General features: G+C 40.8%; 1 protein-coding gene across 1 annotated transcript; it reads right to left on the reverse strand.

The window, feature by feature from the left end:
• Positions 1-5,715: 5,715 nt before the first annotated feature.
• On the reverse strand, positions 5,716-16,971 carry fam83c (family with sequence similarity 83 member C). The gene is made up of 5 exons (XM_057844846.1): positions 16,148-16,971; positions 14,771-14,938; positions 14,574-14,698; positions 8,823-9,047; positions 5,716-8,413 (listed from the first exon to the last, which is right to left on the reverse strand). Exons 1-5 carry the CDS (start codon positions 16,748-16,750, stop codon positions 7,651-7,653), a joined length of 1,884 nt encoding a protein of 627 aa, XP_057700829.1. The 5' UTR covers positions 16,751-16,971; the 3' UTR covers positions 5,716-7,650.
• Between the last annotated feature and the right edge of the window lie 2,685 nt (positions 16,972-19,656).

The raw sequence follows: 19,656 nt of genomic DNA on the forward strand, positions 1-19,656 counted from the left end.
ATCACACTGTTTGTGTCTAATGCATGCATCGCTTGTGAGTTATATTCCTCCTTTGTTTATATTCATGAGCATTAGATAGTTATTGGTGATGTGTATTTGAATTTGTTCACATATATGGTGAAATGCAGTTACATTGTTAGATGCTTGTGAGCTAATTGGCTAGTGCTACTGCTCAAATGGACACGTGTGTGTACATTTTATGTTATTTTGTGATTTATGCAAGTTATTGACACATTGCCTTGTTTTCAGTTTTACAAAAATACAAGAAACGTGCTCCTGTCAAAAAGATGACTTCAGTAAAGCCCATGCAACTTTGCCACACCGTCTGATTTCTTTTTGGAACTTCTTATGTTCGCTATCTGTCAATTTGTGTACTCACACACATTGAGGACAGAACAGGGCTACTACTTTATTTTTTGCTTGAAAATTTTACAAATTTTATTAAAACGAAAACATTAAGAGGGGTTTTAATATAAAATTTCTCTAACTTGTACTAACATTCATCTTTTAAGAACTACAAGTCTTTCTATCCATGGATCACTTTAACAGAATGTTAATGCCATCTTGTTGATTTATTGTTATAATAAACAAATACAGTCCTTATGTACCGTATGTTGAATGTATATATCCATCTTGTCTTATCTTTCCATTCCAACAATAATTTACAGAAAAATATGGCATATTTTATAGATGGTTTGAATTGCGATTAATTGCGATTAATTATGATTAATTAATTTTTAAGCTGTAATTAACTCGATTAAAAATTTTAATCGTTTGACAGCCCTTATATATATATATATATATATATATATATATATATATAGTATATATATATATATATATTTTTTTTTAAATCGAGTTAATTACAGCTTAAAAATTAATTAATCGTAATTAATCGCAATTAATCGCAATTCAAACCATCTATAAAATATGCCATATTTTTTTTGTAAATTATATATATATTCTGTAAAATAATTTGTTGGAATGGAAAGATAAGACACAAGATGGATATATACATTCAACATACGGTACATAAGGACTGTAGTGGGCATTTCACTCTACTGTCATTTAAATCTGTCTATGCTGTCCTCACTCCGAAGTGTCTACTTTTTCCAAAGCTAGACAGCTAGTGAACGACACCTTAATAATCAGACTTCTTCCTTTTTCATCTGATTTATTAATAAAATGGCCTCAAACCACTGTCCTCTTTAGACCGTAGTGAAACTACAAAAAAAAAAGTACACAAGCATTGCATTAGCAACAACGTTAGCTTAGCACACTATACAGGTTCACTAAACATAAACAAAAAGCGTCTCATACAAAAAATATAACATTTCACTTACTAACATAATATGTACATTGTTTACAACAACCATACTTACGGACAAATCTTGTCCAAGGATCATATAAGCACAACATTACAACGTAGGCGTCAGCCCGAGACGTCGTGCAGCCATAATGAACTGGCAAGAAAGCAATAAACCATGTCGCAAAGCGACCACAAGAGTTCGCTGTTAGACAGCAAAAAAAAAACCTTGCTGTAAAACTTACCAGAAGGCAAAATACTGTCTGAGCGGGACATGTGCGTTAATTGCGTCAAATATTTTAACGTGATTAATTTAAAAAATTAATTACCCCGCGTTAACGCGATAATTTTGACAGCCCTAATATATATATATATATATATATATATATATTATATATATATATACACAGTGCCTTGCAAAAGAATTCGGCCCCCTTGAACCTTGCAACCTTTCGCCACATTTCAGGCTTCAAACATAAAGATATAAAATTTTAATTTTTTGTCAAGAATCAACAACAAGTGGGACACAATCGTGAAGTGGAACAAAATTTATTGGATAATTTAAACTTTTTTAACAAATAAAAAACTGAAAAGTGGGGCGTGCAATATTATTCGGCCCCCTTGCGTTAAGACTTTGTAGCGCCACCTTTTGCTTCAATTACAGCTGCAAGTCGCTTGGGGTATGTTTCTATCAGTTTTGCACATCGAGAGACTGACATTCTTGCCCATTCTTCCTTGCAAAACAGCTCGAGCTCAGTGAGGTTGGATGGAGAGTGTTTGTGAACAGCAGTCTTCAGCTCTTTCCACAGATTCTCGATTGGATTCAGGTCTGGACTTTGACTTGGCCATTCTAACACCTGGATACGTTTATTTTTGAACCATTCCATTGTAGATTTAGCTTTATGTTTTGGATCATTGTCCTGTTGGAAGATAAATCTCCGTCCCAGTCTCAGGTCTTGTGCAGATACAAACAGGTTTTCTTCCAGAATGTTCCTGTATTTTGGCTGCATCCATCTTCCCGTCAATTTTAACCATCTTCCCTGTCCCTGCTGAAGAAAAGCAGGCCCAAACCATGATGCTGCCACCACCATTGGGGATGGTGTGTTCAGGGTGATGAGCTGTGTTGCTTTTACGCCAAATATATCGTTTTGCATTGTGGCCAAAAAGTTCAATTTTGGTTTCATCTGACCAGAGCACCTTCTTCCACATGTTTGGTGTGTCTCCCAGGTGGCTTGTGGCAAACTTTAAACGAGACTTTTTATGGATATCTTTGAGAAATGGCTTTCTTCTTGCCACTCTTCCATAAAGGCCAGATTTGTGCAGTGTACGACTGATTGTTGTCCTATGGACAGACTCTCCCACCTCAGCTGTAGATCAGTTCATCCAGAGTAATCATGGGCCTCTTGGCTGATCAGTTTTCTCCTTGTTTGAGAAGAAAGTTTAGAAGGACGGCCGGGTCTTGGTAGATTTGCAGTGGTCTGATGCTCCTTCCATTTCAATATGATGGCTTGCACAGTGCTCCTTGAGATGTTTAAAGCTTGGGAAATCTTTTTGTATCCAAATCCGGCTTTAAACTTCTCCACAACAGTATCTCGGACCTGCCTGGTGTGTTCCTTGGTTTTCATAATGCTCTCTTTACTTTAAACAGAACCCTGAGACTATCACAGAGCAGGTGCATTTATACGGAGACTTGATTACACACAGGTGGATTCTATTTATCATCATCGGTCATTTAGGACAACGTTGGATCATTCGGAAATCCTCACTGAACTTCCGATTGTGTCCCACTTGTTGTTGACTCTTGACAAAAAATTACAATTTTATATCTTTATGTTTGAAGCCTGAAATGTGGCGAAAGGTTGCAAGGTTCAAGGGGGCCGAATACTTTTGCAAGGCACTGTGTATATATATATATAAGTTGTGAAACAATAAAACTGCAACAAAAATGAAATTAATTAAAAAAAAAAAAAAAAATTATAATTGGTCGAAATTATTTTTCGGGCACCTTAGACATTCATTTGCTTTGCATGTAATTTAATATATATATATATATATATATATATATATATATATATATATATATATATATATATATATATACTGGACTGTCTCAGAAAATTAGAATACACAATATTCTAATTTTTTGAGACAGTCCTGTGTATATATACAGGACCGTCTCAGGAAATTAGAATACACAATATTCTAATTCCCTGACTGTCTCAGGAAATTAGAATATTGTGTATTCTAATTTCCTGAGACAGTCCTGTATATATACACAGGACTGTCTCAAAAAATTAGAATATTGTGTATTCTAATTTCCTGAGACAGTCCAGTATATATATATATGGCGGAAAACGCAGACAAGACTGAAAAAGCAGTTTCTGCTCTTGCACTCCTCTTTAAAAGAAACTGCTGTATTTTAAGCCAAAACAACTGTTGTGTTCGATAGAACAACATGTCCATATGCTGCCATAGCAGATTCATGGCGCATTAAGCCCCCGAACTATTTTTAATATGTCCGTTTTACCGTGAAAACCCCCATTTACAGACGTCGCGCAACCGCTTTTGTTTTAACCTAGCCATAAAAAGAAGGTAAGCAATTATATTTATTATTCGAAATGTCTGTCATTTTTAGCTTAGAATCATTAATTGATGTCTAATATTTAGTTTAAAAAAAGAAAACGACTTTAAAAAATTATTCACTCGCATATTTTAAACTTTTAAACAAATTACGTCACAATGAAAAATTTGGCGTCTGTAAAAAAGTCAAGGATTTCTACCTCATAACTATTTTTTTGTTGTTGTTTTTTCGCATTTTTCCCCGATATGTTAGATGATAAATAATAGATCCAAACAAAGAAAAATTGAAAATTAACGTTTAAAAGGGTAACTACTGTATATGAAAAAGAAAATCTCAACCACTCCTTGTTGTGTGCAATTTCTGCATTGTGACACTTGTTATATCACCATATTTCACCCATAAAATCCCCCCAAAATCTGGCTGTGGCCATTCACAGCTGTGGCTTGACACTCGGTGATACATGCTAAATGGAGTTTTTGGATCGAAACAAGGTAAGTATGTGATAATATCTTGTTAAAATCGTGGTGTCTTTAATTCTGCTCTCGCGTGCTCTCGCCTCCAGTTAGGGATTTGCTGTTAAATTTTTTTTTTTTAAATGCCCTCCTGTTCAAAATTTTTCTTCCCCCAGAAAATTGAGAATTTAAGCTTTCCAATGATGTATCACACATCCATATCGGACAATTTTTAAATTTGGCCAAATTGGGGGTCTCAGAGCGGAACTTCAAGTCACCAGAGTGTTTTCCGCCATATATATATATATATATATATATATATATTTTTTTTTTCCGGTTCCGAAGTGGAACAACCCTTAGTCACCTCCTCTACATGGATGACATCAAGCTGTATGCCAGGAACGAGCGTGACATCGACTCCCAGATCCACCTCACGAGAATATACAGCAATGACATCAGGATGTCTTTCGGACTAGATAAGTGAGGGCGAATGGTATCCAGAAGAGGGAAGGTGATCTCAACTGAATGGGCTGAACTACCTGAAGGTAACATAACAGATGTGCAGGACAGCTACAAGGACCTGGGGATCCCACAGTCAAATGGAAACCATGAGGAAGCAACTAGAAGGACTGCCACAACCAAATACCTACAGAGGGTGAGGCAGGTCCTCAAGAGTCAGCTGAATGGCAAGAATAAGATCCAGGCCATTAACAGCTATGCCCTACCAGTAATCAAATACCCTGCTGGCATCGTATCCTGGCCACTGGAAGAGATGCAGGCTACCGACATAGAGACAAGGAAGCTCCTTACAATGCACGGAGGGTTTCACCCTAAGTCCAGCATCCTGAGGCTCTACACAAAGCGGAAAGAGGGAGGCCGAGGGCTAGTGAGCATCAGAGCCACGATCCAGGAGGAAACTACATCCCTCCAAAAGTATATCATGAAAATGGCCCCCAGTGATGACCTGCTCGGTGAATGCCTCAGGCATCAGAAGCCCAATAAGGAGGAGGAGGACCCTGAGGAGCTATCGTGGATGGACAAGCCCCTGCATGGTGTGTACCGCCGACAAATTGAGGAGGTAGCTGACATGGGAAAAACATTCAAATTTTTTTGATTGAAGTGATTTTTCTTTTTTTTTGAAGCAACTTTTTTTTTTGATTGAATAATAGAGAAAAATGTCCTAGTCAAAATGTGGCCCAAACACAAATCAACATTACTTCAGTCAAAAAGTTGCTTCAATTAAAAAAAAAAACTTCAATCAAAAAAATACATGAAAATAAATAAAAGAAAAATAGCTTTCACGTGCATTTTTTTGAGTTTCAATTTATTTTTGCATTCAAACACTTTTTTTTTTTTGATTGAAGCGACTTTTTTTTTTTGGGATTGAATAATAAAGACACAACTCTACCTCCATATGGCTCCGCCCAGGGAATACAATTTTTGACTGGGGTAACTACATTGGCACGACACAGGCGGTACCAAATTCAATGGATGACGATCTTGGCGAAAAGTATTGCCTAAGCAGCCTGATTTATAATTCCCCTCAAGAATGATGGGAAACAAAAAACGCTTAATGTCAACTTATTATTTTAAATATTCTTGTAAGTTAATTTTATTGCTGACATTGCATTTTGGGGTCATCAACATATTGTGCCCCCCCCAGCCCCAAAAGTCAAACTCCACCTATGGAATAAGGGCCATAGAAATAAATCAACTTGACCAAGTAAAAGAAAGGAGTTAAATTTGCCATTCAAGTTACAAGAAGTCCAAGGACACTCACATTTGATTTTATTCGAAGTAGTACAAAAGCCAAGCAAATACAAAATTTAATTCCCATTCTTTCATTATTTCTGGAGATGGAAATGCAGAGAAATCAAGGTCCAATATCTATATATATATTTTTTTAATACAAAATGAGAATTTTCATTGAAATGTTTTCTATGCTAGTGAAAAGAGCAAATAGAAAAAATGTGGGAATGTTGCCATTTTTTCAAAGATGTTTTTGTATTTAAAAGAAGGTGAGATTTGTAAAAGATGCTCAAATCAAATTAGCTTGGGATAAAAATATCCCCTTTCGAGTCAGCGACACAAATTTCAGTGGCAGCACGGCTCAGGTGGTCATCTCTGACCAAAAAGGTTGCGGGTCATCAGTGGCCAAGTCGGGCGTCAGTTCAACTTGTAGAAAAGCGTTAAGAGTGGAGGAAAGACGGCCATTTTTATCCCACTGAGGACTTAAAGTAGAAATGCATATTTGCATAGAAGCTATATTTGCATATAATACAGCGTAGCAAATATGTATGCGCGACCCCCGCCCGCCCGTGTCAAAGTGCAAGGCCTCTCGTGTGCGGGATTTCCAAAAGGAACTCTTGTCCTTGTGCGAGGCCTCGGCAAAGGTCCGCACCCTTCCGCTACATTTGCTACTAATGGTCAAAACTTCATGCCTGGTACCTACTGTGTAGTAGCAAGAATCCTTGTGAGAACATTTTTGTTTTCAAGGCTGTAAGATGACTCATAGGGGAAACTTGTGCTTTAGGCTTCCAACTGCTTGCTTGGCGCCGGTCGATATTACCGCCTAAATTGGAGACAGGTAGGATTTGGACCAACTTAAGAAATGGATCATTCTCATCCAAACCAAATGGATTCACTTTATAAACCAGAATATTTACTAAGATGATGGTGTATTGTTAAAAAAACATAAATGATAAAATATCACAAATGCGAACACTGCAGGAACGTTTCTAAAAGGAAAGACTCATGCAGACAGGCTAAAGTCTCTTCCTCCACGGTAACCATTCGACTCTGCCCTTCTTCAGAACAAGCTGTCAGAGCAGCAAATCCTTCCTTTTTCCAATTTGAGTTTTAGTAACATACTGTATCAATTCTATATCACATTTCGGCCAGTGCTAGTCGACATTAAAAAAAAAAAATCGTGTAGTCGCTCCTTCAATACACTCCATCATCGTTTTGTCACAGGTGGAAGCATTTGTTGGTGGCAGTTTACATTTTTCACCCTGAAACAACCAGAGTTGACAGTAGAATTTAGTCACAGAATCCCACACACGGATGCCTTCAGTAAATCGGACACCGGGCAGGACCCGGGGTCAGGAGCTTCTGGTCCCATTTGGTGTTTTGCATCCACTGTCGGAAGTCAGCAGGTGTCATTCTGCTGAAAATAATTCCACGGCAAAAGGGCAACGTCATTACATTTGCAAAATGTCTTTGCCGGGTTTGCCCAATTCCTCCGGGGCAAAAAGAATGAGAAATTGACAATTTGAGAAAACTTCCAGGCAGTCGACAGAGTCTGCAAGAGTTCACTGAGAGCTCTTTAGCTCAAAGCGACTGTAAACCTGCTTAGACTTCATCTTGTTGTACTGGTTGACCAGATCTAGCTTGCTGTGGCCCAGAGTCATGCGCTTCTGGTCATGCCGGTTGATTTGCTCATGCTCGCCGGTGCTTTGCTCCCGGCTGCCCGTCAATGGGGGCGGAGGCGGCGCCTGCCGGCTCACGGGTTCGTTCTGGGAGAGGTCGGCCCCCCCCCATGCCACCGTGCTCTGAGGTGAGGCCGACCTAGCCAAGTGGTCTCTGCCCACCGCCGCCGGAGGAATGAAGAAGTCTGGCAGTTTGTGGAGGAACTGATTGGACGAGCTCCTGTGCTTGAGGCCCAGTTTGCCGTCCTGGACCAGTGGGGGCGGGGTGTGGCTCCGGTGCAGGCGTGGCGGCGGCGCCGTGGCGTGGAACATGTGGACTTTATGCTCATACATGCCCAGTTGCTGGAACTTAGACGATGGGCCCACGCGGTGGGACCAGACCCCCTCGACCGGCAGCTTGGACTTGCTTCGATCCAGCCCGTATATCGGAGCGCGTCGCTCCAAGTGTGGGCTGCGATGGGTTCCGCCATTGGAGGAGGGCCGCGGCGTGACCGGCTTCTGGCCCCGGAGGGAGTCTGGCAGCTCGGCTCTCTCTTGGCCCCGGGTCACCTTGTAGACCGGGTTGGAGGTGGCAAGGGGCGCCGCCCTTACACTAGACAAGCTGCTGCCTGATTGGCTGCTAGAGTCATCGGAGGCGGGCCTCTGCCTGTCGGTTAGGAGTGACCAGAAGACAATTATACTCATTGAAGCGACTCAAATTCTCTTTGGTTTCTATTGACAACAATAAATATCCAATTCACTTAAACCGAGAGGACTTGCTGAGAATGCTCATACTTCAGTGGCATTGATGGTGCTAAATGTCCAATACATTTGAAATGTGAGGGTCTACTGAACATCATTCGCCCCTCCCAGTCCAAATTTATTGGACGTCTAGCATCGTCAATTTCGTCAAAATGATTTATTTGGCCAAAAATAAACTGGTCTAGCCTTCATGAGATCCAATTGCCATGAATGTGGCCTGTGAACCAAAATTATTTTGACACCCGTGCTCTTGACGCACTGACAAACAGTACGGTACGCTCACTCTGGAACGGTACCTCGCACGAGAGACCTACTTCTCAGAAAGCAGGTTGGCCTTGACGAGCGGCGCCAAGGGGATCAGCGGTGCCCGGTACGCCGGGAAATTTGGGAGCCCCTCGTCATCTTCGTCGTTGTAAAAACACTCAATGATCTGAGAGTCGGCGTACAAGCAGCGGAACTCGCGGTCGAAGCTCTCTGTGATACAGCCCGAGAAGTGCAGAACCACGTTGCTGTGGACTTGTGACGCCAACCACGTGAAGCTGGGCACACAAACACGCACAATAAGACATTGCGTTCGACATGAGCGGCAAACAATAAACACCCCGCCAAGACAGCGTCAGCATCCAAGCCGCAGCTAAGGTGGCGTCAGCCCTCGGGTCGGGAGCGAGCCTGCGGATATTCTTAGCACTCTTTTTGCGACGTTATCACTTGAACTTTATTAGCCCGCTCAAAGATATTAGCGTGTAACTGTGGCGTCGAGCGGACTGGCCCACTGCCAGCGCTCGTCCGCACCTGGAACAACCGGTAAGGCGATGTGTCAATTTTGGCCCATGCTTCAAATTCTCGAATTGTTCTGGTGATTGCCAGCCAACACAAACTCATTAACTGCAATCTCCATACAGTATTACTACTTTGTATCGAGCCTAGAATAAGACAGCACTTGAACTCAAAAGCTCATAGGTGCTTCTTTTCCGGATGTTTTGACACTGCGGGGCTTGGCAGCAACCGGTCTTCCCAGCCCCAGGCCTATCACGCCGCAGCAGATAAGAAACAGGCTAGCGCAGGGGTGGCCTGTGCTACTGTGGGTCCTGGTTTTTGTTCCAACCAATTAGCGTAGACAGTTGAACCCATGAGGTTTGTGCTGAAAGGAGCAGCACCTGACTGCAATCAACCAATTACACTTAAAGACACCAGATTGGTGAAAAGGAAAATGCGGAATAGGTTGGGCACCCCTGTGCTAACGCTTCCTGGGTAGGGTAGGGAAGGAAAATAAGACCTTAGGCTACAGGTGTCAAACCGATTACATAAAGGGCCAAGTGGGTGCTGGATTTTGTTCCAACCAATAACGCGCAGAGAGTTTAACCAATGAACTTCCTGCTGAAACAAGCAGCACCTGACAAAGTTTGACTGATTACACATGTAAAAGATCTAATTGGTGAAAAGGTGTCCTCTTCATTGGTTGGAAAGCAAACCTGCACCCACTTGGCCCTTTCTGGAATTGGTTTGACACCTGTGCCTTAGGCAGTACATGAGCAGCATAATTAGTGTTGCACCAACACAATTTTCTGCTCCCAATGCCGATGCTGTACCGATGCCACGTTTAAATATATATATGTACAGTAAAAAAAATAAGTATTTAAACACCCTACTATTTTGCAAGTTTTCCCACTTACAAAATCATGGAGGAGTCTGAAATTTTCATTGTAGGTGCATGTCCGCATTGAGATATAATCTTTAAAGAAAAATCCAGAAATCACAATGCATGTTTTTTTAAAATAATTTATTTGTGTGATAAAGCTGGAAATAAGTATTTGAACACCTGTCTATCAGCTATAATTCTGACCCTGAATAACCTGTTAATCCACCAATTAAAAGTCCACCTCCACTCCATGTATTATCCTGAATCAGATGCACTTGTTTGAAGTCGATGGCAGCATAAAGACACCTGTCCACCCCATATACTGTAATCGGTAAGACTCAAATTTATAACATAGTCAAGACCAAAGAGCTGTCCAAAGACACCAGAGACAAAATTGTTTACCTCCACAAGGCTGGAAAGGGTTACGGAGCAATTGCCAAGCAGCTTGGTGAAAAAAGGCCCACTGTTGGAGCAATCGTTCGAAAATGGAAGCTAAACATGACACTCAATCTCAATCGGAGTGGAGCCCCACGTAAGATATCATCTCGGGGGACCTCAGTGATCCTAAAAAAAGGTGAGGAATCAGCCCAGAACTACACGACAGGAGTTGGTAAATGACCTGAAAAGCTGGGACCACCGTTTCAAAGGTTACTGATGGTAAAACACTAGACGTCATGGTTTGAAATCATGCATGGCACGGAAGGTCCCCTGCTTAAACCAGCACATGTCTTAAGTTGGCTTATTACAATTTGGGTCATACAAAGGAGTCATTGGAGCAGGTTAGGTGGTCAGATGAGAGTAAAATAGAACTTTTTGGTCATAATTCCAATAACCGTGTTGGAGGAAGAAGAATGATGAGTACTATCTCAAGAACACCATCCCTACTGTGACGCATGGGGGTGGTAGCATCATGCTTTGGGGGTGTTTTTCTGCGTATGGGACAGGACGAGTGCACTGTATTAAAGAGAGGATGACTGGGGTCCTGTATTGTGAGATTTTGGGGAATAACCTCCTTCCCTCAGTTAGAACATTGGAAATGGGCCATGACTTCAACATGACAATGACCAGAAGCACACAGCAAGGAAAACCAAGGAGTGGCTCCGTAAGAAGCATAACAAGGTTCTAGCACGGCCTAGCCGGTCTCCAGACCTAAACCCAATAGAAAACCTTTGGAGTAAGCTCAAACTGTTTCTTAGTGACAGCCCAGAAACCGGACTGATGGGTGGGCCAACATCCCTACAGGAAACGTTTGACCTCTGTAATTGCAAATAAAAGGCTACTGTACCAAATCTTTACATTTGTTTTCTCAGGTGTTTAAATACTTATTTGCAGCTGTATCAGCAAATAAATTTACAAAAATCATACATAGTGATTTCTGGATTTTTCTTTTTTGATTAATTATCTCTCTCACAGTGGACAAGCACCTACGATGTAAATTTCATTTCCCTCCATGATTTCTAAGTGGGAGAACTTGCAAAATGGCAGGGTGGTCAAGTACTTATGTTCTTCACTGCGTGTGTATGTGTATATATATATTTCGGTACTTGGCGTTTGGTTCGGAACGGGAGTGTACCGAACAAGTTTCTGACGTAATGTAACCCTTACTTTTCGAGGCTGATTCGATCGGGTTACAGTTTCTTTGTGTAGATTATATTTACTCCGTCTTCCCTACTATAATGAGAACCAACACGGTAGGACAGTAAGAAACGTCAACGCCACGAGAACGCGGCCGTTAAAGTTAATCAGCGAATGCACACCAGTCGCAGTGCGGCCGAGTGTTGCGTCCCAGAAGTGGCTCAACGCGATGCATGCGAAAACAACGCCAGAGTTTATTATTTGACACGAGACACGGCCCTCCTGCATCAATACTACTACCGGTAGCAGACCGGGCAGACCGGAAGTCACTCGTGTAAAAATACGGTGGATCCGGTCGATTTTCAAACTAATATGCAATCGTAACCCACTTTTTGAGTCAATCAGATCGCTTGAGTGGTAGATCGGGGCACAGTTGACTTGTCTTTGTTGATTTACAGTTGTCTTCTCTGCTATAATAATAACCAACACGGCACCATATTCAATACAAAACCCTCCTACCACAACAAAACAAGTAGGAACCAATATTCACATAGCAATTAAAGTTATACAACATAAAATATACAATATAAAAGAATACTACATCACATTTGTGAAATACAAACACATAGTAAAATAAATAATAGCCCATTTAAATAAAATAAATTGAAATGAGCTCAAACATCTGTATTTAAATAATAAGAATAATATACAGATCCTGCTTCCACAATTAAATTTATCAATTTCTGTGTGGCGCTTTAACTTGAGAAAATCCACCAATAAAGCTTTTGAGAACCGTTCATAAGGAAAAAAAATTCATTGAGGCATTTCATTTGTAAAATACATGTTAAAATCTTTGTCATTGGGATTGCTTTTCTCTTTAGCACAAGACTTTTTTCTTCTTGCTTTCAGAAAGAAAGCTGACCAATACGCGGGGTCTGAAAGGCAAATTGTTGTTGGATTATTATCTTTAAATACCCGCTACTTTTTGAGCAGAATTCTAACTTTGTATAGGCTACTGTTCCTATTGTTGAAAGCACAAAAGTGTGTAATAAACAACTACCACATTTATATTTTGCATTTTGTTTTCTTACTGTACCGAAAATGAACCGAACCGGGACCTCAAAACCAAGGTACGTACCGAACTGAGATTTTTGTGTACCGTTACACCCCTAATATATACACAGTATATGTATTTAATACTAAATAACTGCATACTCACTTAAATGTAAAATAATTACTATCATGGCTTGGTCAGACACTGCTTAAAACCTCTGTGTATCAGGAACAGACTAGTGCAAACTGTGTGTTCACAGTCAGTGTTATCATTCAACATTAGTATTTACGTTATCTTAGCTCATGTGCTAATCCCTTTTGCTAAGACACTCCACAAAGTCGCTAGCCTACTTTTCCCCATTTTAGAACCGAATCAGGATCAATTTACGTCAAATCAGGAGGCACTGCATTTCAACATTTTCGTAGTAAAAACCCTCATGAAGGTGTCTTAACGTACGGTCTATATGTAGAACACGTTAAGGATGTGAAAGTGATTGACAGCCGCACCCAGCACGTCGAGTTTTACATTCCTGACAGCGTGGAGGAGCCCGGTCGACCTCGCCCTTCATTCCACCAAGCGTAAGTAGCATCGCACCTCGCGAGCTAACTTAAGTCGGCTGCCAAACAGGAAGCGGGCATCTTGCCGGGACAGCACCGCGGTGACCCAAGGCCTCCTGAGCGGAGCTTGCCACAACCGGGACGCTCGCTCGCTTGCATTGCAGCGTCAGCATGTTCAAGACGGGCGTTGTTCCTACAGCTTGGGAGGGCTGTCGCCACGTGAGCCGTACAGACACTTTTACAGATTTGGGCGACGTAATCTCGTGTCGAACGGAGCCGACCCTTGTTATATTTGAATTAGGGGGGGAACCACTGGCTACCTCAAGATACGATGTGATTTGTGATACAAGGCTCATGATAACGATCATCTCAAGATGCAACAATTATCAGGGTCAGGAAATCATTCTATTATATTCTACGATATAACTAATCAACAAAAGCAAACTTTATTCGTTTCATTCTTCTGTGAATTAAAATGAGTTTACCACGAGTAGAGGGACAATCCATTTGAATTGGGAGGGTCGCAGCTCTGCTAAACCTCCGACTTTGAACAGATTTGACATATATGGCCATCAATAACAGCCAAGTAAAGTTAATTGTTGTGGAATTTGAAGTCATTTCCCCTTGATTTTTTGTCACTTCCTGTTGATTTTGGGTTACTGAACAGTAAATGACCCCAAATTAATAGGAAGTGACTCAAAATGAACAAAAAGTGACCTGTAAATGCCCTAAAATGAACAGGAAATAACCTGTAAATTCCACCAAAACCTGGAAGACTAGCGTTGAATTCTGTGGTTTCATTGCCATCAACACCGCAAGACGTCCAATCCATTCTGATTGGGAGGGGTGAATGAACGAATGTACATTCACCCCCCTCCAGTCAAAATGGATTAGATGTCTCGGGCTGTCAATGGCAGCCAATGAGATATTACTGTTCTAGTGGAAAATTTTGGGAGCCCCCCCCCCCCCTTTTTTTTTTTTTTTTTTTTTTTTAAAACAGTGACACCTTTTAAAAATGATATATTGATTTTCAGCTCAAACATATTAATAACCTTCTAAGATACAAAGTATTGCGATACATAGCCATTTCGATATATTGTCACACTCCTAATTTGAACGAAGATACGTTTTAGAAATGACATGCGCTTTCCCTGGAATCCTGCATTATGGCATCGGATTGACACGATATGTATTGATTTTCCAAGGTTGTGGGTTTTGTGGCCCGGTGTCGGTGGATGACCTGTAAGAGCCGGCGATGACCTCCTCGCAGTCAATGATGAGAAACTTTTCCATGACTCGCCCGCTGAACTTCCTGCCGCTCTTGGCGCAGTACGTGTCGCCGCACACGCTGCGGATCCGCATGTTCTATGGAGGCGAGGACCACAAAGTCAAGTGTCTCGTCGCCAAACGCTAAGCTAACGCCGACTGGTGACTTACGCTCAAGTTAACGCTGTGTACGTCGAGGGTGGCACACATGTCCGTGAAGAGGTGAAGCTTCTTGTGGTCCAGGAGGATGTAGACGGGCACTCTGCGCTTGCTGGACGCTTCCATCAAGTCACACAGTAAATCTACGTCGCTGAACTCGTCCATGACTAACGCGATCACCTGCCACAAACGTACTTCTTCAGAAAAAGCCAAATCTTGCTATTCTTCCTATCAATTCAATCTATATTCAAGCACGTTGTGGTTGTATGTGTGTATCATTTTGAAAGTTCCTAGTGTGTATCATTTTGAAAGTTCCTACTGTAGTTTGTTAGGTGCGAAAGATGACCAGTTCATTGAGGTTTTCAATATTTTCTGACAGATGTGGAAAAGGATGGCAAATAACTTCTAGATCAGACGTTAGTGAATGAGAACATTCTACTCACAATGAGTCAAGTTGGGTTTTTCAAATAAAATGTACATTGCAAAAAATAAAAAAAATAAAATTTGGCAGGACTTAAGAAATGTAGTCACTTTAATTTTCAGGTTTTGATGGAAAACTAAAACAACTTATTTAAAATTCTATATTATTTGAGGTCAATGTGACTTCTGTTATCTAGTCAAAAAGGTTTTACAATATTAACTGAGTCGGTATTCCAGATAACAGACAGAATAAACGTTGATTTTCCATCAAAATCACCAGTCTGGTTGACATTGGAATTTTCGACGTCAAGTGATGTTGAAACAGTGTTGTTCTATGGTATGTCAGGCGATGGTTGGGTTAACATTGTTTATAATTGATTAACTAATGTTGACAAATAGTTGATTTACTGTATGATTGACCAGGAAATATGATTGAAAAGTCATTGAATTATGGATGAGCGGGCGTTTTGGTTGAAAACATAACATTGATTCAGCATTTTTCCAATATTATGAATAATCAAAATGACGTTTAGATTTTGTAAGGATTTCAACATTGAAACACCATTAATTGAGGTTGCAAAAGTAACGTTGATTCAACGATATAAGATCGACAGCGGAATGTTGATCCCACATCTTTTCAACGTCGGTTTGCTATCTGGAATAACAAGTTACTTTGAATTCAGAACAATAAATTAAAGAAATTCAGTTAAGTCTACTTCAAATCTTAAATGACTCATGGTTAACTTTGAGTTTTTTACAATGTAGATAAATATTGGTTATAAGTCACACATCTGTGAATGAAAACATTCGTTCGTAGTATTGTTGATATTGCACTCTTTTTGTTATGTTTTGGTGTGACTGTGTCATTATTTGCACTCTTTGTCATGTATTGCTTATTAGGCCTGAACTAATTTGACAACACTTAAGAGACATTTGTCTACGTGCGTGCGTGCGTGCGTGCGTGGTCACCTTTTTGGCCTTATTGATGAGCGAGCGAATTCTGTCTTTGACGTTGACGCTCTTGTCCCGCTGGAAGTAGATCTGAGTTTCCGAGGGCCCGTACCTGAGCGGGGCTTCCGGCCAGCCGAGTTCCAGGACGGGCGGCTCCTCGTCGGTCATGGTCGGGAAGTAGGTCCCGGAGGTCAGCTCTGACACGACGTCGCCGGCGTCGCTTTGACCCGCTTCGGCCTCGGCCTGTAGATCGTCGCGGTCGTCGTCATGACCCTCTGCAGGCAGCAGCGGGCCGCCGGTCCCGCTCGCCCCTCCGATTTCGGCGCCGTTGCTGTCGGGGTCCCGAACCCGCTCCGGGTCCGGGTCTCGGTGACGCGCGATGTAGCCGATCTCGTCCTCCGACAGAAAACTGAGTTCTCGCTCCTCGGTAAGGACGCGGCGGTACTCGACCTCGCCGTGCTCGAGCAAAGCGTCGGTGGCCAGGCGGGCGGCCTCGTTGTGGCTGAGCTCCAGCGACGACACCTGCCTCCACGGACTCTTCAGCTCCTCCAGGCGCGCCGCCAGCTTGCCCAGCGGCTTGCGGCCTGCCGGGGCCGGACGGATACTCTCCGACCAACTCATGCCTCCTCCTCCTTCTGCTGCTTGTGCTTGTGCACCAGCAAACTTTCATCCGACTTCTCCCAAGGCGCAATCCAACCGACAACAGTTCGAGGAAGCAAAAGTAGAAGAATAGCAGACGACTTTCCGGTTATTGCTTGGCCAACAGGTTCCGGATCACCTGTTGATACCTTAGCTGTCACTCAGCTGTCCGGGCCCCGCCCCGTCTTCCGCCCGCGCCCCGCCTCTCGCAACACAAACAAACTCCTCTCCCAAGGGACTTTCACAACAAAAGGCTGCTCGCATTTGCAGAACAATCCATTTGACGAAGCCTAGTCCCATTTATTAGACGCAACCTTCGAAAGAACGTTGGAAAGGCTAAGCCTCGCTTAATTGAGTTCTATTGCTGCCGAGGCGCCAGCGTCTTGCCAAGTTGCCAGCGTCTTTCCATTTGACGAGCGTTCCAATGTTGACGCAGTTCTTGGTGACAAAGCGTGGGCCTTTGCGCAGGGGTTTCAAACCTGCAGCCTGCGGTGGGGTGTAGGCATCATTCTGTGGCCTCTATTTTACTTCAAAGTATATTATTAGTTTGCTCTGTGCATATATTGTGCCGTGAGTATTAAAAAAAAAAAATAATAATAATAATTCATTTGAAAATAAATACATACAGAAATTAACACTTTCATGCACGAAACGTGACTTTTTTTTTTTTTTTTTTTTTTTTTACCCGTACTGGACATTGATTTAACTAAATGGCTGCCATTGAATTTGCTAGACCTTTAATCCAAACCCATCCATCCATTTTGTCAACCCTCCCAGACTCCCAGTTGAAATGGATTGGAATTCTAACACCATCAATGGCATTCAAACGTGAGCATTCATAGCCAATATTCCTGGTTTAACCACATAATGCCTGCAACATGAAGCAATTGTCAGAGAATCCCAAAACTTAAAAAATAATGTCCTAATGTTACTTTTTTCAAATTTGTAGAAAAAGAAAAATCAAAATGAATATGTGTAATAAGCACTTTAATATCTATAACCCTAGCTAAATCCAGATTTTTTTTTTCTCATGGAACCCACAGATGCATGTTTTGACTTGCAAGGCAAGGCAAGGCAAGGCAAATTTATTTATATAGCACAATTCAACACAAGGCAATTCAAAGTGCTTTACATCACATGAAGATCATAAAAATCACATTTAAATCAATACAACGTAAAAACCAAGACAATCAAAATCGGAAATAAACATTATACATAAAGATCGCATTTAATCACAAATAGAATAAAAATAAATAAATAAAACAAAAACTACTACTACTAACAATAATTGAAATCAGCAATGGAGATAAGCACAAGAGGAATAGAAAGCAAGTAGATTGAAATATAAAGACAGTTATGGATATGCAGTGCTAAACAAAAGCGTTTTTAGCCCTGATTTAAAAGAGCTAACAGTTTGAGCATACTTCAGACGTTCAGGTAACTTGTTCCAGAGGTGAGGAGCATAATAACTAACTTAACATAACTTGCATCCATCTTTTTTTTTTTTTTTTTTTTTTTTAATTTAAAAAATCTAAATTAGTCTCAAAATAATGAAATTCTGAGTGTATCAAATGTGATACACTAGGCCAGAACGGGTTTAAATAAATTAGACATCTATTGCTACCAATAGCATAAAATGAAATAGTATGAAAAAATACACAAATAATCAACTTTAGAGTGTTACTTGGAGCTGTAACTTGTGTCTACTAGCAATATGGCCCGGCGTTGCTCAGGTTTGTGTAACGTGAACACAATACAGTGATCCCGTGCTACTTCAAGCTTCAAACTTCGCGCACTCAGTCTATCGCAGATTTTTTTCAATTAAAAAAAATATATATATACAGATGAGCCGTCCCGACCCCACCCCGTCTTGCTGCTCTTTGTTGGTCAGGCAGTGCACTGGAGTTGCTTATTAAAGTTAACGATGATACACACGCGTTCACAGATGAACTCCAACAAAAAGTAAAGCAGTAACAGAAGAACAAACCATTCAATATAAATAAAGGAGCACCACCGCATAGTGGATGTCGCGAGGAACACCATTTAAAGAGTTGACTTACAAGACGTTTAATCTTCGATTTTGCCACAGATGCCTGGAAACCAAAGCTCCAAAGCGCTGCGTGCGTCAATCACCGTTTAACTTTTTAAACAGTTGCTGTAGCAACTCAATGTGTGTAAGATCTGAGATTTGAGTGAACTCACTCAATGAAGCATTTAATAAAGACTAGCATTTTTATACTTTATTCTTGTTTAAAAATAATTTGGTGGGACAATAACATGTTTAAAACGTATAATTATTACATTTGAAGTGCTTAAAAACATTTATAAAAAATATATACCGTATAGGCCTATGCATAATTTTTTAAAAAAATTATACTTTGGGAAAAAAGAGAAAAACTGTCTTATATGTATCTCGTTCCAATTCTAAATCTGACCACAAACAAAAAAAAAAAAAAAAAAATGGGGAGGGGCCTCTACTTCGCGATTTTCACTTATCACATCCCTTGTTTTTCGTGGTTAATGGGGACCGCCCCCCCACATCCCCATCAAAAATTGAAAATCATCAAAGTAAAGGCAGCGTTTTAAAAAATTGTTAGTTTTTTAAGTTTTTAAAAACAACAATAATATAAAAATAATTGCCGATATTTAAGTCTGTTAAACTAGCAAAAATAGTCATTTGCTCCATAAAGGTTTTGAGTGGCAACTTTTGAATAGCTGTCCACTAGTGAACACTGACCCTGAAAGAGTTAAAAGTGGCCCTTTATATTTTGTTTTGTTTATTTCTCTTATTGCCTATTCTATGTCAATCTAAAGATAACCATAATTGATGTTTGTCAACAAATTAGTCAAAGTGATTTAGCAACATTAGTTCTATATTTAGCCTTTAT

The sequence above is a fragment of the Corythoichthys intestinalis genome, chromosome 9 (genome assembly GCF_030265065.1).
Source record: "Corythoichthys intestinalis isolate RoL2023-P3 chromosome 9, ASM3026506v1, whole genome shotgun sequence".
Taxonomy (NCBI): Eukaryota; Metazoa; Chordata; class Actinopteri; order Syngnathiformes; family Syngnathidae; genus Corythoichthys; species Corythoichthys intestinalis.